The sequence below is a fragment of the Chelonoidis abingdonii genome, chromosome 9 (assembly GCF_003597395.2).
Source record: "Chelonoidis abingdonii isolate Lonesome George chromosome 9, CheloAbing_2.0, whole genome shotgun sequence".
In the NCBI taxonomy this organism is placed as follows: domain Eukaryota; kingdom Metazoa; phylum Chordata; order Testudines; family Testudinidae; genus Chelonoidis; species Chelonoidis abingdonii.
In genome coordinates, this window is record NC_133777.1 from 40,456,244 (window position 1) to 40,479,716 (window position 23,473).

At 43.6% G+C, this 23,473-nt stretch overlaps 1 protein-coding gene across 1 annotated transcript in view; it reads right to left on the reverse strand.

Annotated features, from left to right (window-relative positions):
• Positions 1 to 23,473, reverse strand: part of WDR90 (WD repeat domain 90) — a 66,725-nt gene that overhangs the window by 12,404 nt on the left and 30,848 nt on the right. Inside the window, exons 15-33 of the mRNA XM_032794693.2 lie at positions 22,507 to 22,625; positions 21,354 to 21,515; positions 19,226 to 19,356; positions 12,914 to 13,030; positions 12,009 to 12,244; positions 11,168 to 11,307; positions 10,409 to 10,539; positions 9,087 to 9,217; positions 8,304 to 8,465; positions 7,640 to 7,768; positions 6,771 to 6,904; positions 6,613 to 6,653; positions 5,947 to 6,078; positions 5,329 to 5,514; positions 4,163 to 4,263; positions 3,133 to 3,235; positions 2,425 to 2,546; positions 1,833 to 1,992; positions 1,215 to 1,405 (exon numbers count right to left, since the gene is read on the reverse strand). Coding sequence (XP_032650584.1) covers positions 1,215 to 1,405; positions 1,833 to 1,992; positions 2,425 to 2,546; positions 3,133 to 3,235; positions 4,163 to 4,263; positions 5,329 to 5,514; positions 5,947 to 6,078; positions 6,613 to 6,653; positions 6,771 to 6,904; positions 7,640 to 7,768; positions 8,304 to 8,465; positions 9,087 to 9,217; positions 10,409 to 10,539; positions 11,168 to 11,307; positions 12,009 to 12,244; positions 12,914 to 13,030; positions 19,226 to 19,356; positions 21,354 to 21,515; positions 22,507 to 22,625 — 2,628 coding nt within the window. The remainder of the gene's footprint in view (positions 1 to 1,214; positions 1,406 to 1,832; positions 1,993 to 2,424; positions 2,547 to 3,132; positions 3,236 to 4,162; positions 4,264 to 5,328; positions 5,515 to 5,946; positions 6,079 to 6,612; positions 6,654 to 6,770; positions 6,905 to 7,639; positions 7,769 to 8,303; positions 8,466 to 9,086; positions 9,218 to 10,408; positions 10,540 to 11,167; positions 11,308 to 12,008; positions 12,245 to 12,913; positions 13,031 to 19,225; positions 19,357 to 21,353; positions 21,516 to 22,506; positions 22,626 to 23,473) is intronic.

Here is a 23,473-nt window from a genome sequence, read left to right on the forward strand (position 1 = left end):
CCCATAGTAGTGTAGACATAGCCTAAGAGAACCCAATCGCCCCCATCCACTGGCACAGACTAATAACAGTAGAGCCTTTCATACCCATTACTGCGTGGGCTTTAAAAGAAGACAAGGCAAAGTGTCACAAATAGAAAGGAGAAGTTTAGATGTTGAATCTGCAAACACCTAGAAGATAATGAGGTGATAAGTAACCATCAGCATGGGTTTGTCAAGAACAAATCATGGGAAACCAACCTAATGGCTTTCTTTGACAGGGTAACAAACCTTGTGGATGGGGGAAAGAAGCAGACGTGGTATATTTTGACTTTAGTAAGGCTTTTGATACTGTCTCGCATGACCTTCTCATAAACAAACTAGGGAAATACAAACCTAGATGGAGCTACTATAAGGTGGGGCATAACTGGCTGGAAAACCATTCCCAGAGAGTAGTTATCAGTGGTTCACAGTCAAAACTGGGGTCCTGCAAGGATCAGTTCTGGGTCTAGTTTTGTTCAATTTCTTCATCAATGATTTAGATAATGGCATAGAGAGTACACTTATAAAGTTTGCGAATGATACCAAGTTGGGAGAGGTTGCAAGGGCTTTGGAGGATAAGATTAAAATTCAAAATGATCTGGACAAACTGGAGAAATGATCTAAAGTTAATAGGATGAAATTCAATAAGGACAAATGCAAAGTACTCCACTTAGGAAGGAACAATCAGTTGCACACATACACAATGGGAAATGACTACCTAGAAAGGAGTACTGCAGAAAAGGATCTAGGGGTTATAGTGGATCACAACCTAAACATGAGTCAACAGTGTAACAGTGTTGTGAAAAAAGCAAACATAATTCTGGGATTTATTAGCAGGAGTGTTGTAACCAAGACACTAGAAGTAATTCTTCCGCTCTACTCCATGCTAATTAGGCCTCAACTGGAGTATTGTGTCCTGTTCTGGAGACAGGACAAGAAGCAATGGGCTTAAACTACAGCAAGAGAGTTTTAGGTTGGACATTAGGAAAAACTTCCTGTCAGGGTGGTTAAGCACTGGAACAAATAGCCTAGAGAGGCTGAGGAATCTCCATCATTGGAGATTTTTAAGAGCAGGTTAGACAAACGCCTGTCAGGGACGGTCTAAATAATACTTAGTCCTGCCTTGAGTGCACGGGACTGGACTAGATGACCTCTCGAGGTCCCTTCCAGTTCTACACTTCTATGATTCTATGTACCTTGAGGCTGATGTCAGCTCCCCACTGCTCAATTAGCCAGAAAGTCACTGCTCCCCTGCCTACACAGGCCAGTTCACCAGCAGATAGAGGGTTAAAGGCCACCTCGTGGACTGGTTCTAAGAAATGGGTGGACGACATTAGGTCATAAGTATGGGTGTTCCACAGGGCGAGGGTCCGGTCACTGTAGTCCCCTATATATGACATGAAAGACAGTAGGAACTTCAGGATATCACTTTAATTTCATATACATGTTGTACATTTCCATATTAAATTAATCAGAATTCCTCCCAGTTTAACACAGACACAACTTAAACTTCAATTCTCTTTGCTTAAACATGCACTACCAACTTCCCTTATGTCAAATCGTATAGCAACCTAGTGATCTTACACAGAAGAGACACCAAAAATGACCTTATCACATCGTGTGTGCATTCTGTAGACATCCAGTAACCCAAGTAACTATGTAACAGCAACTTGACATCCTAATTCTATACCACAAGTGACCTCATTACACCTAAATACCTGTGGGTATCGTACCCTCAGTGACCTCTTTACACCAGCTGGCTGTCCTGGAGACATCCTCCACAAGCTCATAGCTTACAGGTTCAGATGACTAACCTAATGTAACAAGGAGCCTATCGTCACGAGAGTATGCCATGGCCTGTACTTGGGTCTCATGATGGAAAATAACTTTTTGGCAAGTCCCATCCTGTATGTTCCAGATGCGGATCTGACAACGTGAATCTCCATTCCCCTGGCCAGAGGCAGAGGCGAGAACCTGGCAAAACAATAATATGTCACCATTGGGAACTCAATAAAAAATGATATGGGTGTTCTAGGAAAGTCAACAAGCCCTATGTAGTCATTAAACCAAAAGTGAACTCATATAGATGGCAAGAGGAAAGCTGTGCAGATTCATAAGGATGGAGGCACCTGATGAAAAAACACACCATAGGAGAAGAGTGAAAGCTTCATGGCCACATACACACAGCACTAAGTGCCAGCTAGTTGCAGATGAGGCATGAGGATTAGCACATGCACGCTTCAACTCCAAAAAACAGAGTCTCTATGCAGTGGGCTAGAGAAGCAGCTCAGGCAGAAGAGGAAACAGATACACACAGGAGCTCATTCACCAAAGTCCATCCAGTCAAGGACAAATAGCACATATAGCCAAACCAAGCTTCTCCAGGAGCATAGGAGACATTCATACCTGAGCATCATGGCTGACTGCTAAAGTAGAGATCTCTTCAGGGTGGCCAAGCCAATGCTGCTGCGATCCTGAGTGCAGGTCTTCAACCACAATCACACAGCCACAGGTATAGGCAAAAAAACCTAGGTGCAGTGTGAAGAGGAGGGATGTGAGATCAAGAGAGGTCTGCACAGAGGCCTTGTGTACAGGCCTATACATTGCTGCATCTAACCTACACAGCACAGTTACAGAAGTGAAACAAACTCTTCTGTCTAGAGTGCTTTAGAGTTATCTGCCTTTCCATTACAGGCCATGGGGTGTCCTTCCAATCAGGGAATGGGCAGAGGTAGAAATCTCTGTTCCTCCAAATTTGATGAAGAAAAGCTCTTCAGTGCCATCTAACAGCTCTGACATAAAGAGGTGAGAGGACCTATAAAACAACACGTTCTCTTCCCTGTCAACACGTGAGCTGAACAACTAGAGGCTGGAAATTACTTTCCTAATAGGATTCTCCAACATGCCTGTATCAGCCAGTGCTTGCTGATATCACATAAAAAGGGGTCTCTTATGGCACAAAATAAACTCACTACAGCAGAGTGAAACTCTCATGTGGATGGCACAAGACTATTTAACGCATCTAACTGTGCAATGTTTTCACATGTAATGTGCCATTACAGAAGTGTTGGGGATACACACATACACTTTCCTGAAAACTCAGCCCTAGAATACCTGTGTCTGGGTTCCAGACCATATTCCCCCTTCCATTCCCATTGTAGCCAATGACTGCCTTTAATTTCAGGCCCTTGTTACCAGCTGGAGGATATGAGACACTCTGCAAGAAAAATAGACACTGGTGCAAGACCACTTTTGACAGGATACTCCATGTCAGTTCAATTCTAAATACTCGCACAGGAACTACCGCACACACACACATGCACATGCACATACAAAGAGTTTAACAATCAAACACAAGCCCATCCACTTCTATAGTTATACATACAAAAAGTAAAACCCACATCAGTCAAACCAAACATATATGCTCTTCCAGATATATCTATATATATATAGATATATACACACACAAATCCACAAGCATCTTCTAATAGATTTGGAGTAACACTGCCAAACACCCCACCTAGGGAGTAGGTGTTTGTGCTGTTGGGAAAGGGTTAAATGGATTCTGCTAACTCACTGACAGGGATGCTTGTTTACCCCACTTGGAGATAAGGTAGGTGGGAGTAGCACTCTGGGGAAAAGCGGATCTAGAGCCTGAGTGAGCAGTCCTGAGGGAGGAAGTCTAGGAGCTGTAAAACCAGGGAAGAAGGATTGAACTGAAATATATGTTCTCATTGCTTTGTTTGCTAATAAAGCTGAATCCCAGGAAGGGGTAAGTTTGGACTTTCTACATGGTGTGAATTGTGTTGGTACAGCAGACTGGGAAAGACGTCTGCTCTCAAACACGTGCCTACAGACTCTCTGAAGCACTCTCAGTATCTTTTGAACAAAAAATATAGATTTGCAGAGAAAAGTAAGTGACCCAAAACCACTTATGGAAAGATCATAGTCAATTCATCTGTGGCCATAACAGAAAGTCAGACTAGTGCTAAGGGTTTCTAAAACGTGGGAGTGCATTTCACAAAATCCTTCACCTATCCTGCCTGAGGTATAAAAAGGAAGCTACGTTAGGACAGAACCGAACCAAAACCAATCTTTCCCGCTCTTTACCTGGCTAGACTCTTAGCACTGGGGCAGTTCTTACCTTGGGGAGTGCAGATGCTTTGAAGCGAGGAGTAAAGTGCCTGTAGGAATCTGGGCGGATATAGTGCTGGGGTTCAGGACCCTTGGTTTCCTTTCTAGGTTCTAGCACAAAACATAAAATAAGCCTAACTTTGCTCATGGTAATGGCGCATCTTGAGCAACTAGGCCAGTTAATGTTCTGGATGTTGAGGAGGTATGTATACGTGGACACACACACAGAGGCTGGATTATACATTGCCCTGCACCTTGTGCAGTCATTTATACCGGTACAAAGAGGGTGTAAAATGACCCAATCAGAATGTAACATTCACACCCACTCTTCTCAGGTGCAAATGGCTGCACCAGGGGAAGGGTCACAGAGATACATATACATATTTTCCTACCAATCCCCTCTCTGGTTGGAAAATGCCAGCAAACCAAGTGTAAAGACAGACTATAATTCAATAGCCTATTTCTGTCATTTTGTTAGGGTGACGGATACTCCATAAACTCAAAGGACTACCACACTGGGCACTATGGGCATCAGTACCTGAGGAGAACAAGCCAAGCAAATAGAAAACCACAATTTTATAGTGAGACAAGCCTTACTTTTAAACGGAAGCTCTCTGACAAATCTTGCCTGAGGCTTTGTGCACTGGCTGCTTCATGCCTCTGGCAGCTAGCCATGAGGTGCTGCAGCTTTGATGTTGTATTTCTATTAATAGACACCTTGAGAGCTTAAACAGAAAGCACAACTTCAAAGCAGAGACAGGTTACAGGATAGAAAGGACCCCTGTGTGCTTAGAAGCAGCAGAGATGGAGATGGACCAGGGAGGGAGACAGAGAAACAACAAACAGTCATAGAGACCAAAAGAAATTTCCCTTACTCTATTCCTGTGGCAAATTATATCCAAAAGAAGGAAAATATCACCTGGGAACTCTAGGAACGCATACTGCATTTGATCTTGTGGCTTAAATCACATCCCTCCCAGAAACCTATGGCAGGCCATCAGCATTTCTACAGACACTGGGCAGAATGTAACTTAAACATTCCACCTGTGTCTATCTTTTCATGGATTCTCCCTCATTTATTTTATTGCTAGAAGCACACTGTCTTGCAGGCAATTGCTCTATTTGCTCCCCAAAGGAGCAAAGCTCTTCATAGGCCCAGAACATCCCTTGATTTACCATTTCCTGAGTGACTGGGAGACCTCGAACACTCCTGACTCACTTTGGGCCTCACAACAAGAGCCTCCTCATTCTTGACTGGTTCCTCCATGACAAGGGCTGAGTGGTTTTTGTTTCCATCTGCAGCCCCTCTGTTGCTGCCTTTCAGACCTGCTTCCTCCCCTTCATCTGACTCAGAGAAAATATCTGCAGAAGAACATTGGTAGAAATGCGGGGAGAGTTATTCTGTGCTTCTCAGGGGTTATTTTATGAGTGTCTGACCCTTCAATTACAGAGAGGTTACAAAGCAAAGCATTTGAATGCCCAGATTCTCCCTACGGCATTTTCCTGTTGCCTGTGGGGAGAATTGGGAATTCATCCAAGGTCAGAGATATTCACAGTACCCTTGGAAACGTTTGGCCATCAGTTCAGTAGATGGAACCAGGGGGCAAGGGAAAAAATGGCACCAAGAATTACTAGACAGTACTAGGCTGGGAAGGGAAGGTGCAGAGTTGCTCATCTCAACCTACAGGTGGAGGTGGAGGGAAGGGGTGCCAAGACAGCTGTTGAATTATAGAGGGAGTTTTCCCCCCAACAAAACCTTAATTCCCCTTCTCTACAGGTGATTCCGCTTCTCACCATCACGTCCTGGTTGGTGGATAGAGCTGATGTCCAGATGTGGTGGTGAGGCCAGAGATGGAAGAGGAGCTGACTGGCGGGGTATTTCATTGGCACTGGCTGTAAAATGCTTTAGCTTCTCAGAGTTAGTTTCTGTGAACAGAAAAGGGGACTGGGTAATTTCCCCTGATGTCCTCTGAAGACAGGTTGAGGCAATGGTCATACAGTACCAATATGCTCAGCTCTCCAGCTTCCTCATACCCAGTTGAAATCATTTACAGATGCCTTATCCTTTGTCCGCAGGAGGAGAGAAGGGAGAGACAGGGAGAGGTCAGAAGGAAGAGACAGTGGAGAAAGAGAAAAGCAGGAGAGGTTAAGGTAACAGAGCTGAGGAGGAAGAAGAATAAGAGATGAGGAAGAAGTTTATCAGCTAGCCCATGGCTGACCCACTTTGCCCTTGCCCTCCCCAGCAGTTGTCTCTGTAACAAGGGGAAACGCTAATCACTGGAGATTTCAAACTGCAGATTAATCCCTAGCACTAACAAGGAATTAGCTCTTAGCATCCTGGCATCCTTGTCCAAAAAGCTAAAATCTCATTTATAATCAATTCAAGGCTCTCCTGTGTCCTGAAAACGGCTTTCGAAAAATGTGTCTGAATGGGTAACAAAATGAAAGAGGCAAACTCACCAGCTCTGGGAGGCACTAGGGACTCAACATAGGGATGAACACTGGAAAGGTAATGAGACAAGAGTTACAACAATGGGGGTGAGAACAGGAGAGAGAGGGGAACAATGGAAAGCATTCCCAAGCCAATGAGATTTGCTAAAGGATTGCAATGCTCTTACTCGGCCTTGGGTGACTCCACTCTAGACACAGCTAAGAAGTCCCAAAGGAAGATGGCATCTCCAATGCTGATGACGTGCTGTTGGTCAGGGGTGAAGGCCACTTGTCGCACTGGCTCAGAGTGGCCAATATATACCTGGGAGAAAGTAAGAGTGGAGGGCCATGTCTTCTACTTCCAATGCAACTGCTACACCTTTGCCTGTTCTTAGGACCATTCATGGTTCCCCTCACCACAGATAAGGCGGCAAAGGGCCTTCCTGGAAAAGGCTCTTTCATATTTTTCTGTATAGTTATCATACCTTATTGGATATACAGTACAGGGGGAATTCTGTCCACAACTACCTAATAGAGGTTCTTTTATGTACCCCTGAGGGTGCATACACCAGGCCTGCACTGCTGAGTTCTGGGGTCATTCTTTAATGAGGTTGCAGTAGTCTGGAGGAATGAGCATGGGATTGGAAACTGGAAGAACCTGAGTCCTCCTGGCTCTGCCCAACTCCTGTGACACCTTGAACAAGCTACTTCACTGCTCTCCTTTGTTCCATCTGTAAAAGGGGTAATGCCTGCCTATCTATGTCCTGGATAGTGGTGTGGTGAGAATTACTTAATGATGGTAAGGTGCTATAGAAATATTAAGTATTATTATTAAGTGAAATGAGTTTGGTGTTCTCCATCCATGCCCCATTGGACAAACTATCACAGTTATGACTGGAAACCATGGATCAATACTGGACAAATCAAGGTTGAGGGCCACTGGCAAACCCATGTGGCAGAGGTTAGCCGCAGTATTGTTTTCTGCTCAGAAGAGCTAAGTGGCTTTCATAGTGGAAAAGTGTAAGGCGCCACCGATTTTTTCGCTTGTGTCCAGTACCTGAAAGTTGATGTCGAACCTCATCTGATAGTCCCACACTTTGACAACCCTGTCACCGGCCGTCAGCAGGTATCTGGCATCCTCACTCAGTGCCAATGAAGAACAGGATAGCTTGTGCACACAAGACACCTGTGAACAAGACAAGACATCATCACTGCTAGCTGAACCAGCTGTTTCCAACTTGATCAGCGAGAGAAACATAAGGACAGATTGTCTAGGATGTCCAATTGGAAATGGGAGGAAAAGGGGTTTACGCAAGGGAATACTTTTGCCCTCTTCTGATTAAAAAAAAGTTTCAAACAGTAAGAGAGAGAGGGCAAAGATGCCTAGCTTTTCCAGACATGGAAGGTCTGTGATTGCTTCCAATCCTACATCACACTGTAACTATGCACAGACTGCAAAGTTTGTTAGACACACTGAATCTGGATAAATGTGGTACTCTTCAGTCAGGTGACAGAAGTGTGAGGGAGCAAAGCAGGAGGGAACAGATTTAACGTCATCTGGGGAATAACCATATTAGCTACGTACTTCAGGTGACTCAGTTTTTCTTAGAAGCCTGTGATTGCCGGTACTTCATCATGGAGTCCCATGTTCACTGTCAAGAGGCGTGGAAGCTGAGGGATATCCCAGAGACCACAGAGCATTCGCTTCATAAATTCCTTACCTCTCGGACCAAGCGCCCAGTTTTGGCATCAAGCACAAGGACTTTGTTGGAGGAAGTGGACACCAAGAGGTGGCCAACAGGCATGGGAGCAAAGCAGATTCTCAGAGCAGAGTCCAAGCTGGTGCTGTCCAAGTCCAGGATGCTGATGTCTATCCTCAGTAGCTGTGAAACAAGAAGCTATTGAACACCAGCTTCCTGAAGTGAACAGTTCCACATGAAATGATCCAGATGGCAGGGAATCCTAAGGAACTTCTACACAATCTGAGGATATTTTTAGACCATTTCCCCCACTGCTTTATTGTCTGAGGCTGCAAAAGGAGGAGGAAAATGTACCTTACTCCTCTTTCCCCTTTAATCTTCTCAAGCTACCTGATTAAGTGGTGGCTCTGGGCAGGCACTGTAAGTGTGTATTACTCAGTAAGACATTTCCTAAAAAAGGTACAGATGCTGTAAGATTCCCTATTGCTTTTCAGCAACTTCACCTCTTGCTCTGTAAGGACTGGATGTGATTGTGAAAGGAAGACAGCCCGATCTGGTGTTTCCATCCCACAGCAGCATCAAAAAGGAGGAAATCAAAACCACATCCCAAGTGTTTTCCACATGGCGAAGGATACATAAAGGGGCTATGTCAGATCCTATTTGGTAGAGTCTATGGGGTTCTCGAACCATCTGGGAAGAAATCTCTTTTCCTTACCCTGCAAAGCATTCTGCAGCGTGTGATGCCAGGAATGCCCTCCCTCCTACTATCCTCCCTTTGGATCAAGGCAACTTCCTTCCAGTTACCTCATCCAGAGAATGGGCATCCATAACGGTCACAGTGTACTTAGAGGGGCCCACAAAGGCAAGGAAACGTCCATCCCCACTAAGGGCCAAAGCGTTGGGACTATGCTCAGCATCTTGGGACACCACATTGCCTGGATACAACAAAACACAGGGTGAATGAGATAAACGAGAAGGAGAGAAAGCCTAAAGGGAGAGTGACTGATTATATACTGCAGCTGAGATAAAATTCATTCTATTAATGTTTTAGGGGTTACTCCTCTCTCTGAATCAGCACTGAGCCAGTAGCCTAGTATGGTGCTAAGGGTCAATCTGTGCTGTGGAACGTGCCAGACTTGAACAGCTATTATACGCATATTAAAGACAGATCTGAATCAGAACATTCACACCAAGATCTGGAATAGCCCAAAATTTGGGGAGGCCTGGAAATGGGGTTGCAATTTGAGCAAATGGATTATATTTGAGGCACACACAGTACCAAAGTGCAATATCAATGGAGGATGCCGGATTTTGCTGTAGTTTTTTTTTAGCATAGGCAGGGGATTGTGACAGGCAGTTACTGCACATGGATCTCAGCGAGGGTTTAAACAGCTTAAATCCGTAAAGCGAAATGGCTGCAAAAAACTGCAGTACAGTGAAGTAAGTTTTAGTTAGTAGATGAATTCAAAGAATGTCTTATCACAGAAATCAAGATGACTGGTCTATATTTAGCCTATCGCTGAAAAAGGCCACTCTAGATTTAAAATCATGTGTTATTTCTGGGGGTGGGCAGGAAAAAAAGGGAGGCAGTATGGCTAGGGCACTGGCTTCAGATCAGAGTCAATAAGCCCTGGGTGCTAGCCCCAGTTCTCACACTGGCACGTTGTGTGGCCCTGGATAAGTCCCATCCTCTCTCTGTGCCTCTGCTTCCCCTCCCACCCTTTGTCTGTCTTGTCTATTTAGACCGGAGGTTCTTTGGGGCAGGGGCCATTTCTCAGTGCTTGTATGGTGCCCTCTACCTCAGTTGAGGCCTCTATGTGCTACTGTAATTCTACTATCACTCTTTTTTTTTTTTTAAGCGTGCATTCAATCTGAAAGAGGATATACATGCAATATGAGCCCATCTGCAACGTTAAAATACATCAATCCAGTTACAAACCTTTGGAAACCAGAGTGACGATGAAATGTTAACAGAACCTCAGTGAGAGCAATATTAACATGCAAGAAAGAAATACAGCTAACTTGTCTCAAAAGGATCATAGGATGCCCTCTGGAAATTACTTCATGGAATTTTAAGCCTTTTAGCCCTGGAGACAATATCAGAAAGAGGGATGCAGAACCCTTACCCAGAACTCTGAGGACGTGACTCTTCTGGGCTGCACAGTTATAAAGAGCCAGGGTCCCATGGGAGCAGGAACTGAACATCAAATTGCCATCTGGGGAGAAGGTCAGACCAGTGACTGCACCACGGTGCTGCCTACATAACACAGAAAATATGAGAGATAGTGGGGCAATAAAGCAGAGCAGAGTGATGTGAAGTGCAGTGGAGGGAGATCAGAAATAGTGTCAGGGACAGTCAGAAGCCCACCCTATTTTTCCCTGTCATAGTACAGGATGGTTGGTTGTCTTTATTCCCAAGGGTGCTGGGGGAGACTAATCAACAAGTGCAGTGCTCTTGCTGCCAACAGCTTCCAGGATGACATATCCACACACTGACATGTACTTTTGATCATTCTTCACTCCCCAACAGAAATGCTCTCAAGTGCATCCTGTCTGGTTGACCCCCAACATGCCTCCCCTATTCTTGGCCACCTCCCTCTATGGTGGAGAGTCCCAGTCAGGCCTGACTCTTAAAACAAACCCAAAACCCACGCACCCCACAGCCATGACCCCACTAGGCTTTTCCTCTCTAAAACCAGCTCATTGTAACTTACGTGATGAGATGGCTAAGTCCTAAGGAATGTGCTCTTCCATTATGGCCCTACACTAATGTTAGCTCCTGATATTTCACTCATGTGGATGGACTTCTTACTTACACCATTGCCGTGACTCCCATCATTTAGATTTTTACATATGGATATACAATATCCATTTGTTAAACGTACTTGTGTTCCATTAGTAGATCAGAGGCAGTCAGGCTGAAGGTTCTCACCACTCCACTGCTGAACCCACATGCAAATATCTGTTGTGCAGGATGAAAGGCCACAGTACATGGCATCTCATCAGAGGCAGTGAAGTCATATAGCTGTGGGAAAGGGACACACAGAAGTACTGCTTGGGGATATGCAAAACCTGGCAGCAGAATGTGGCAGAATGAGATAACATCCCAGTTCCCCGTCACAAGCCTATCATTACAGTGAAGCTGTGTAACCCCTTGGGGCCTGATCCAAAGCTCAGCAAAATCAGTAGGAGTCTTTCTATGGACTTCAACGGGCTTGGGCTGCGGAGCTATAACACTGCATTGTAGACATTCAGGGTTGGGCTGGAGCCTTCCCCCCTTCCTGGGTCTCCCAGCCTGGGCTCCAGTCTGAGCCTGAACGATTACACTGAAATTTTACAGTCTGAGCCTAAGTCAGCTGACATGGGCCAGCCATGAGGGTTTTATTGCAGTGTACACATACCCATAGAGACCTGATCATTATGGCCTAGCATTAACCTACAATATTTAGTAGATGGAAGAAAAGCAAGTGGTATTTTAAATATTTGACTTCTGGAGCTAAAGCCAAACTACGCTGAAACATCTTGAACTTCATGCAGTAGTTCTGGAGGGATCTGTTGTTGTTTGGGGTAGATTTAAGTGATTTTAAAAGGAGATATGTTGCTAGCACCAGCTAGTCAATTGGCAAAAACAATGATTGTGCAGACTTCCTTTTACAGCTCTGCCAGCAAAGCTGAGTTTTGACTTCTACTACCTCTATTTTCATTAAGGGAGTGAGCTTACACTACCTGCTGCATGGACGCAAGGTCCCAGATCCGGATGGTGTTATCCTGGGACACCGTAGCCATCTGCTTCCGGAGCCCATCCACAGAGAATGCCAGAACAGAGTCAGTGTGGGAGCGCATGAGGGTATTGTAGCCCCGGGACTGTACATCCAGGTAACCCAGGTTCCCAGTAGAGGTGGTGCACAGAACTTTAAGACTATCTGGACTGATGCTGACAGAACTCACTGGACCTTCATGCTCTGGGGAAACAGATGTACCAGTTGATAAATTATCCCAGGACTCAAAAAACTGGTAGATCTAGATAATAGTTAAGTGACCACCCTTTTATTTCTGCACTTTCATTTCTATGTCCTTCACTTTCCTGAGCGCTTTGAGACTAACTTTTCTCAGGTTTTAGTCTAGCCACATAATCAAGCCAGTGTTATTTATAAAAAGTCTTTATTTTTCAGTATCACTGCATTTCTTTCCAGGATGGATGAAGAACTCCTGTGCTTCTCCCATAGATTTTCATTGGACAGATATGCAATAAACATTAAGGACTAAGCTTTACCTTACTCAGAAGACTTCCGTCTTTCTTTAGAATTCCAGAAAAACAAGGACCACTCTTGAAGAGATAATCCCCAAGATTCATTCTGTACAGACTTATCTAACTTTTCACTGCAGGAGGTGGCAGTTACTCCACACCAGAGTCTAGCCCAATGTGAGAGCACCATAAGAGAAGCCTAAGAATGAATTTCTGTTGCTCTTCAAAAGAGCTCAGGTTTGGGAATGGATCAGAAGAGCAGTGTAGTGGAACCCTAGGCTGCATTCCCTTTTTCCTCCAGGAAAGCTTTGGTCCCACAGGGCTAGGTTGATATGAATGCAGAACTGAGAGGGGAATGAGTGAGAGGGATCCATGGTCTACTTACCAGCCTCCAAGAAGACTGCTGAGAAATCCAGCGGCCACAGCCGTACGTAGCCATCCTCTGAGGCTGTGGCACAGAAGGTAGAGGAGACACTAATACTGTTTATAGCAATCCCAGGGCCTGAAAGGACAAACATTACCAATTAGCACAACGTAAGGAACCAAAAATTTACCAAAATAGATCAGACCAATGATCCATCTAGTCCAATGCTGAATGACTCAGAGGAAGGTGCAAGAAACCCTGCAGTAGCAGTTATGGGATCAGTTGTCCCCAGGGAAAATAAGAACGTCCATACTAGGTCAGACCAAAGGTCCATCTTGCCCAGTACCCTGTCTTCCAACTGTGGCCAATGTCAGGTGCCCCAGAGGGAATGAACAGAACAGATAATCATCAAGTGATTCATTTCCTGTTGCCCATTCCCAGCCTCTGACAAACAGAGGCTAGGGACACCATCCCTGCCCATCTTGGCTAATAGCCATTGATGGACCTATCCTCCATGAATTTATCCACTTCTTTTTTGAACACCTTCTCCTAACCTCCAATTGCTAGATGACAGATCATGCCCCAAATCAGAAGGGTTTTTATTACAACCAAAAATCTTGTTCATACTTAATACTACTATTATAATGGTGGGTATCCTTGTTATCCATAGAAACATCCAATCACTTTTCAAAGACTGCCATACTCTTGGCATTAACAATACATCGTGGCAATGAGAGTCACAGGCTAATGGTGTGAAAAAGCGCTTCCTTTATCTTTTCAAATTGGTTCATCTATGGAAGGAGAAACAAGAGAGAGTGAAGAGAAGGAAATGGGGTGGGAATGTAGCAAAGGAGACTGTGTGTGTTAAGAAATGGCTAAGACATCCAATGCTTATGACTATATCAATGAAGTCTAGTCTAATCAAAAGCACTGGGAGCCAGAAACTCTGACCCTAATACATCTTGTGACCATGGTCAAGTCTTAAATTCTACACTTCAGTTTCCCCATATATAAAATGGGAATGATATCTACCCTCCTCAAAAAAAGAGGTTGGGAAGCTTAATTAATACAGATCTGTAAAGCATTATAAAGTGAAAATAGCAGGGATCATGGTGGTGGTGGTGGTGGTGGTGGTGGTGTCTATTAGAGATCACCAGATCAGGAAGAGGAGATGGATGAGGCATTTCTAGGACAAACAGAAATATCTAAATCACAAGACCTGGTAGTAATGGGGGACTTTAACTACCCAGACATCTGTTGGAAAAGTAATACACTAAAACATAATTTCCATTGAGTTCATGGGGGACACTGGGGACAACTTCTTATTTCAGAAAGTGGAGGAAGTAACCAGAGTGACAGCCATTTTAGACTTGATTCTGACTGAGAGGGAGAAACTGGTTGCAAATCAGAAGGCAGAATGCAATTTGGATGAAAGTGACCATGAAATGATAGCTTTCATTATTCTAAGTACAGGAAGGAGTGAGAACAGCAGGATAAGGACAATGGTGTGAGGTTGCACTTAATATGTTTTATGGAAATATGCCTATGAGTATAAATATAACATAACTGGAATATGCTTTATGCAAAAGGTCTCTTGTAAGGTATCATTGCAAAGCTTATAATCTACTGAGTGTGTTCAACCTATTTGTATGAATGTATCATTCTTGTACCTGAAGCTAGAAAGATGAAGTATTACTCTGAAGTCCTGTTGTAATTATGCAAAGTGTGGGCCATTAATGGTGGCTTGGAATCCTGATGGCTCCCATTGAGTAGGACAATTGGTTGTGAATGGCTCTGTTTACTTTCAAACCTTCCTGGGGACTGCAGGCCAGCCCTGGAAGAATGAAGGCTGGGGTCTCACAGGACATGTGACCATGTCACATGATACTGGAATCCATCTTAAACATGGTGCTTTTCCATTCAGAAGGAGGGGTGGGGACCCAGAGAGATAAAAGGTTCCCACCTTGGGCCAAAGTTACAAAAGGGGGTGGAACAGAACAAAGGGGGCTGCCAGTCATGAGAAATCCCTTAGTTACCATCTGAGCAGGAACTAACAAGGACTGTACCAGGGGAAAGGATTGGGCCCAGACTAGGAAGGAGTCTAGTCTGTGAAAGCAGCTTATTGGAACATCTCTGAGGGTGAGATTTACCTGTATTCAGTTTCTTAATGTATTAGGCTTAGATTTGCATGTTTTGTTTTATTTTGCTTGGTAACTTACTTTGTTCTGTCTACTATTACTTGAAACCAGTTAAATCCTACTTTTTACACTTAATAAAATCACTTTTGTTTATTAATGAACCCAGAGTAAGTGATTAATACCTGGGGGAGCAAACAGCTGTGCATATCCCTCTATCACTGTTATAGAGGGCAGACAATTTATGAGTTTACCCTGTATAAGCTTTATACAGAGTAAAAATAATTTATTTGGGGTTTGGATCCCATTGAGAACTGGAAAAAGAACAGGAGTACTTGTGGCATCTTAGAGACTAACAAATTTATTTGAGCATAACCTTTCGTGGGCTAAAACCCACTTCATTGGATGCATGCAGTGGAAAATACAGTAAGAAGATATATATACACAGAGGGCATGAAAAAATGGGTGTTGCCATATTAACTATAACCAGAGTAATCAGTTGAGGTGGGTTAGTATCAGCAGGAGTAACAGTAGGGGAAAAAAATTAGCATGGGGAAATAGGATTTACTTTACATTGAGAACTGAGTGTCTGGGTGCTGGAGATAGGTAATCTGCTGAGTGGTTTTCAGTTAAAGCTTGCAGCTTCGAGAGCGTGGTTCAAACCTGGGTCTGTGTTGCAGCAGGCTAATGTGTCTGACTCAACAAGGCAGGGTTCTGGAGTCCCAAGCTGGCAGGGAAAATGTGCTCAGAGGTAATTTCAGTACATCAGGTGACAGTCCCAAGGGGGTTTCTGTGACCAAACCCATCACAAATGGACTTCAAAAAAGCAGACTTTAACAGACTCAGAGAATTGGTAGGTAAGGTTCCATGGGAAGAAAATCTAAGGTATAAAGGAGTTCACAAATATGGGCAGTTTCTCAAGGAGTCAGTATTAAAGGCAGAACTGCAAAGTATCCCAAACTGAAGGAAATATAGGAACAATAGTAGGAGGCCAATCTGGCTATATCAGGAGCTATTTAATGAACTAAAAATTAGAAAGGAATCCTACAAAAAGTAGAACCATGGATGAACTGCTAAAGAGGAGTACAAAAAAACAGCACTAGCATGTAGGGACTAAACAGAAAGGCTAAGGCACAAACTGAGTTACACTTAGCAAGGGACATAAAAGGAAAGAAGAGGTTCTATAAATATGTTAGGAGCAAGAGAAAGATGAAGGAAAGTGCAGGTCCTCTGCTTAGTGGGGAAGGAGAGCTACTAACTGATGATAAGAAGTAGGCTGAGGTGTTTAATGCCTATTCTGCTTCAGTCTTCACTAAAAAGGTTAATGATTACCAGATAAAGAATGCAAACCAAAATAGGGAAAGAACAGGTTAAGGAACATTTAGATAAATTAGGTGTACTCAAGTCAGCAGAGTCTGATGAAATTCACTCTAGGCCGGGTATTAAAGGAATTAGTTGAAGCAATCTCAGAACCATTAGCAATTCTTTTCAAACATTCCTGGAGGATGGGTGAGGTCCCAGAGGACTGGAGAAGGGCCAATGAGGGCTTATCTTTAAAAAGAGGAACAAAGTTAAAGAGGACCTCAGGAATTATAGACCAGTCAATCTAACTTTGATATATGGAAAGATACTGGAACAAATTATAAACAATCAATTTATAAGCACCTAAAGCATAATAATGTTATGGAATAACAACATGGATTTGTCAAGAACAAATCACACTAAACCAACCTAATTTCCCTTTTTGACAGGGTTACTAGCCTAGTAAATAGAGGGGAAGCACTTAGGGAAGATGTGGATAAACTGAAGCAAGCCCAGAGGACAGCAACAAAAACGATAAAAGGTTTAGAAGATGTGACCAGTGAGGAAAGGTTAAAAAAACTGGGCATATTTCATTTTGAAAAAAGAAGACTGAGGGGGGACCTGATCACAGTCTTCAAATAAGTTAAGGGCCGTTACAAAGAGAATGGTGATCAATTGTCCTCTATGTCCACTGAAAGTAGGACAAAAAGAAATGGATTTAATCTGCAGCAAGAGAGATTTAGGTTAGATATTAGGGAAAACTTTCTAACTATAAGGGTAGTTAAGTTGTGGACAAAGCTTCTAAGGGAGGTTGTGGAATTACCATTTTTGGAGGATATTAAGACCAGGCTAGGATAAACACCCTAGGTTTATTTGGTCCTGCCTCAGTTCAGAAAGCTGGACTCAATAACCTCTTGAAGTCCCTTCTGGCCCTACATGTCTATAATTCTATAAAATAAAGCACAATATGTGCTGTCTTATAATACGAGTAGCAGTAGCACTTGAAAACAAATTCTAACTAATGTTATATTAGCAATACAAGACCTGCTGAAAGTCATAATACTTTGACTTCTATAGCATTAAAAAATTCTAAATACTGTTGAGATCTTGCTCAACAATGAAAGAACAGGCCAGTTTTATTTTGTATGTTTAGCTTTTTACATGCTACTGGGTACAGGATTCCTATTGGCTGATTAAAACATTGCTTTATGTTACTAAAAAAGGGTGTTTATTCTAAACATTCATCACTTAAAACACCAAAATTCTTCTTAAGATGGTACTCAGCCATGCCAAGTCAGATTATTTTTGGCAGGAAGTTTGTCACCACTGATCTGATCACAACCAGTCATCTGTATTAGGCAGAGCATTGCTTTATTTTCAAAGAAATTGCTTAATTTCAACTTCAATCCCTCTGTGATAAATGGGGGGGGGGGAGCTCCCATTTATGGGCACCATGCCAGTCAGCAGCTATAGAATCCTCCTTAGCAACTGTACCAATTGTCTTAACTGTAAAGGGTTAAGAGAAGCTTTACCTGAGTTGGCACCTGATCAGGGGAACCAACAGGCAGGCTGTGCCCTTTCAAATTGGAAAAACTGCTGGGTTTGGGGTTTTTTTCTTTGTCTCTCAGGCTGGAGAGAGGAGAAGGTGAAGAGGCCTGAGGGGATATTTTCAGGGGACAGGGATTCCAAGTGACCCTTCCCTGAATATTTGTGAAAAATCACTTGGTGGTGGCAGCAATATCTGTCCAAGGCAGAAGACTGTGCCCTGGAAGAGTTTTAACTTAATAAAGAAGATAAGCTTCGGGGGTCTTTCATGTGGGTCCCCACATCTCTACCCCTGACTTCAGATTTGTGGGGGTATACCCTGACATCCTCTGATAGATTTTACATTAATTATTTCATGAGGCCGCTCCACTCTTACTGTCTTCACAAGCAAAACTTTTTCCTCCCAGCTGAATTTATTTACATTCATTGCTTTTAATTCAGCCCGTAGGGCCAAAGTTCCAAAGGCCTCCCTCTGCACTCCAAATCTGCACGCCTACACTTCTGCATATATACTTTCTGGAGCATGAGGTTTTACATGAGCAAAACCTCAGATGTGAATGTGCATGAAAAATCATATAGATACTCAACTGCTCGGTTAGCATACATAAGTACAGCTAGTGTATCCGCATGAGATTTTGCATGTGCAAAAATCTTTAGGACTCAAAAAATACATGTGCAAAAACTAACACACACACATTTAAAGACTTTCTGAAAATGTGACCCCGTTGTCCAATAAAAAGAACATTTCCCATCATATTACAATCTTTAAATAGTTATACACAGTTACAATCCTTTCTCCCAAATCCAGATTCTTCAGATTCATATATTAAGGCCAAGAGGGACTATCAGATCACTTAGTATGACCTGCTGTATAACACAGCCAGAGAATTACATCCCGTTACTCCAGCACTGAGCCCAATAGGTTGGGATGATGTAAATTAATACGGGTAATAGAATCATAGGGTTACAAGGGACTGCAAGGGTCATCTAACCTAACCCCAAAATGGGTACATTTGGGTTAAATATAGTCTTGCTTTCTCCCCCTTCAATGCAAAGGAAATTTCACTGGAGAAGAAACTGGCTGAAACCCCACCTATGCTCCCCTAAACCTTACTACTAGAGTGATGTCAGATTTTCTCAGCCTACATATGATCCCCTGCAATTCTGCCTATTTTGCACCTAGTATTATGAATCTTGGGTCCTAGGTTTGCGTCTGTCTGGTGTTCCCTCACAGGGCTCTTCCTTCAAACTCAGGGGACAATTTCAGTAAAAACTTTTCTAGTGAAAATTTATAATGTAGCATGTCCTAGTTCCTCTTGGTCATCTATCCATCCCCCACCAAAGCCCATACCTGAGTTGAAGGTTTGCTTCTCCCGTCGGTGAGAGTGCTGAATCTGAGAAGGCAGGAGGCGACGGGCATTTCTGATAGTGAAGTTTTTGTAGTCAATTTCCAAGATGTGGCCACTCTTGCTGCAAACAAAGCTGAAAGGGAAAGGACACTACCATTAGACACCAGTGACCACAATGGGAACTTCAGAGACATTGTTTAGCAGAAGACCTGTATTCTGCATTTTGTTTCAGTGTTAACTTTACACCACACTTTTGTAAACAAGCTTGGAATAACTTTAAACATGCTGTTTGTCTAAAAACTTTAGCAATTCTAGTTTGTAATGCAACGATAGCTTGACTAGATGACAGGATTCAAGCATTTGATTTTCAGCAGGAGCTAACTTGGGAATCTATAACTGGTAGATGGAGTTAGACCTCTCCATCCTTCTTTTCCTTCCCCCTTTGAAAGAGCAATTTAGAGAAAAATCTCAAGAGTTAACTCAGCCAATATAAAAGATAAGGGAAAAGGCAAAACTAGTGAGCCTTGAGTCTGTAAGTGCCTAGTTAGTCACAAAAATGATCTTCAGTTATCCTGTATATCTATATAAACTATAGATTTCAGACTCGGAAGTCTGGAAACAACTGAAAATTTTAATCAGGATGCGGCTACTTCTTACTCAGAGATCATATTTTTTCCTTTGTGAAGGAATAAAAAGAAATAAACTCTACCAGCCTGTTATGGAGGAATCATTAGAAAGCTCCCCCCACCTCCAATCTTTTCTAATTTAGGAGGAAAAAATAGAAGTAAAGAGGCAGAGACGTGCATCCCAAAGTGCAGCAAAACTTAAAAGAAAATACACAAATGTTGGATTATTATTATTTCTATTATTGTAGGACACAGACCGCTCCATCAAGGATCAGTAAGGAGGATTGCTGACTCTCAGGTATCCACCCCAAAACCAGCTGGAGACTAAAGATGGAAGTATTACTAACCTGTACCAGAAGGAGATTAGGATCAGTTCGCAGAAACAAGATTTCCGGCAACTACTTTTGCCCAATACCTCTTTCACTAGCTCAGACTGAGAAATGGATGTAACCATAAGCCATGACCCTATGGGAAATGAAGGGGTTCCAGGCAAGGTTGGCACAATTGCTATCCTGAACTGAATTGAAATAAATGGAGCCAGAGAGGCTTCACAGAAATGAGCCCTGGGAATCAAAGCCACACTTGCTTATGTTTAATGGAAGTGACTGTTAAACTTTTGGAGAGAAATAAATTGGAATAATTCAGGAAAAGTATTATTGCTTCAGATAAATTGCGGGAAAGGCAAAGATTTTCCCTATACAGGAGATCTGGATGTAAAATGTACAAATCAGATGAATGCATGATTTTGGGGAAGGCTTTTTCACTTCTGAGTTTTGAAAGTTTTGTTCACAATATTGCTAGATAGTTTAGTTTGTGATTAAATACATTACATTTTATTCATTTATACAGTGCCTTTGATCCAAAGCACTGAAGAAAACATTAGGGGAAAGTGATTTTTCCCACAGCACATCCGTCAACCAGAAACGAAGCAATACTGGGGCAATTTACACCCACAGGGCTCAGCCCACAGAGGGAAGGTGAAAATTAACAGACCTGGCAATTCTGTGTTTTTGGAATATCTTTCTGGTAGCAAGAGTCTTGGCTGAGTGATTAAGCTGAAGTATAAAAAAGTCATGGGGAATGTTATTACACCACACCCCTCCCACTGCCAAATGAACACTAACAGCAAATCCATGGGCAGATTTTCACTGAGGACGTGACTGGTGAAATGTCATTTCTTGTGCAACTCTACAAGGGATTTTAAGCTTCTTTTAGGATGTGAAGTCTTAGAAAGGAGGAGAATAAAGGGTAGGCTGGCTTTGTAGGGCACCTTTGTTTCTGCAGAGAGAAGCAGACAAAGGACTGTAGAATGCTCAGGTTAAGGACAGGGATGAGCAAGTCAAAACCACAAAACTGTTCAACCTTTTCCCCATGCTTGCTAATCAAAAGCTCAACATGCTAGTGCAGACAGCTCCCAGGGACAAAGGCAGACTGAATCACAGTGTCCCTAAAAATTAATTTAAGAAAAGTGGTTTAAGGAAAGAAAAAGCGGCTCCATCCTTACAGTGTCCGGTCCTCAGGTTCCCGCTCAGCGGAATGCCCTTTCTCAAAGGCCAGGTCGGTGAACTCCAAGGAATGGTACTCCCCCAAATTCACTGGGCACGAGCGCAGCGCTCCACTCCGCACTCGCCACAGCCTCACATTATCTCTGCCGCACGACACCATCCTGTTACACGAGAGGCTGAGTAAGGAACCGGGGAGAAGTCATTCTGTGCTGACAAAAGGCCTGCTCCCAGAAAGCAGCTGAAACGGACACACTGACACCAGAGGAGAGAAGAGGAAGGCTAACAGCAGCTTCCTTCCAGAAGTACCAAGCTGGAACTCCAGCAATGCAGTGAGCTTCCTCCCAGCAATGCCTTAATACAGAAACAGTCAACTATTTTTTGTCAAGGCTCAAATTTCTTGGTCAAGATATAGTCAAGTCCAGACTTCAGAGAAAATAATAAAAAAAAACAACAATAATGATAATAAGTAAATAAAAAGATTTTGGGGTCTGTTCAAGTGTCTGGCATCTGGATTTGGCCCACGGTCCACCTATTCACTACCCCGCTTTCATCTAGGCAGGGGTGGGCAAACTTTTTGGCCGGAGGGCCACACTAGGGAATAGAAATTGTATGGCGGGCCATGAATGCTCACAAAATTGGGGTTGGGGTGTGGCACAGGGTGCAGGCTCTGGGCTGGGAATGAGAGGTTTGGGGTGCAGGAGGGTGCTCTGAGCTGGGATTGAGGAGTTTGGTGAGTGGGTGGGAGATCAGGGGTGAGGCAGGGTGTTGGGGTGTCAGGAGAGGCTCAGTGGGTGCAGGCTCCGAGTGGTGCTTACCTCAAGCAGCTCCCAGAAGCAGTGGCACGTCCCTTCTCCGGCTCTTACGTGGAGGCTCTGCACGCTGCTCCATCTGCAGGCACTGCCGCTGCAGCTCCCACTGAAGTATGTATGAGCCAGAGTGGGGCCAGGCGGTGGCTTCCGGGAACTGTATGGTGTGGCCCTCGACCCAGCGCCCTGGCCGGAGTGCCAGAGCAGGGCTGAGCTACGTGGTGCGGCTTGCAGGCCAGCTGAAAACGGCTTGTGGGTCAGATCTGGCCCATGGGCCGTAGTTTGCCCACCCCTGATCTAGGCTGGTATTTTACCTTATTCTAACATTCACCTATTTGCACATTACCTGGTGTCATCAAAAAAAGCAATCTTCAAGGTTTGGATGTCCACATCTGTGTGAGCTTTGGCCAGCACAACCACCTCTCCGCCCTGGTTCACCTGAGCAGTATTCCACACCACCACCATCTGCAGAGATAGGACAGCAAGAACAGAACTGCTGGAAACATAACACCAAGGTGGCCTTAGACCATACAAGCAATGGAGAAGATTGCTAGCCTTCCCACAGCAGGGGAAACCCCAAATACTGCTCCCAATTGCTGGTATGGTGCATTGAGGCTTTTACCCACATCGTGAACAGAGTGGAGAAAAATCTCACACAGAAAACTTCAGAACAACCTCAGAGAGTCTGGTGATTTTCATTTTAATAGGCTAGTCTGTCTGATAATCAGTTTCCCTACCTGCAAGGTTGCCTGGACAGGGCTTGAATCTGGGACTAAGATACAGTACTTGCAAACGGAGAAAGAATGGAAACCAGTGTGTAACTACTTACAGGGAGTGCTACAGCAGCAAAGGAGTGTAAGAGTAGGAGCTAGTAGAACTGTAAAGAAATGTGCTCTGTACCTTCAGAAGGAAATGCCTTGTGACAACTTGTAGCGATCCCTGTGGGATGTAAGTGGAATCAAAACTGCCCCAAAGGCAGTCTCACCCATTCATTAACCATGACGTTAGTTAATAAACTATGGGAAGCAGGGAAATTCTTGAGATTCAGCATGAACAGGCTTCCACACCAACAAAAAGCCGTGACTAGCTACAGAACCAGGATTTACTCAGTTGAATTTGGAGTACTTGTGGTACCGTAGAGACTAACAAATTTATTTGGGCATAAGCTTTCATGGGCTAAAACCCCAAATAAATTTGTTAGTCTCTAAGGTGCCACAAGTACTCCTCGTTCTTTTTGCTGATACAGACTAACACAGCTACCACTCTGAAACCTGTCAGTAGAATTTGTGATTCAGAGAGGTGTGTGTTCACAG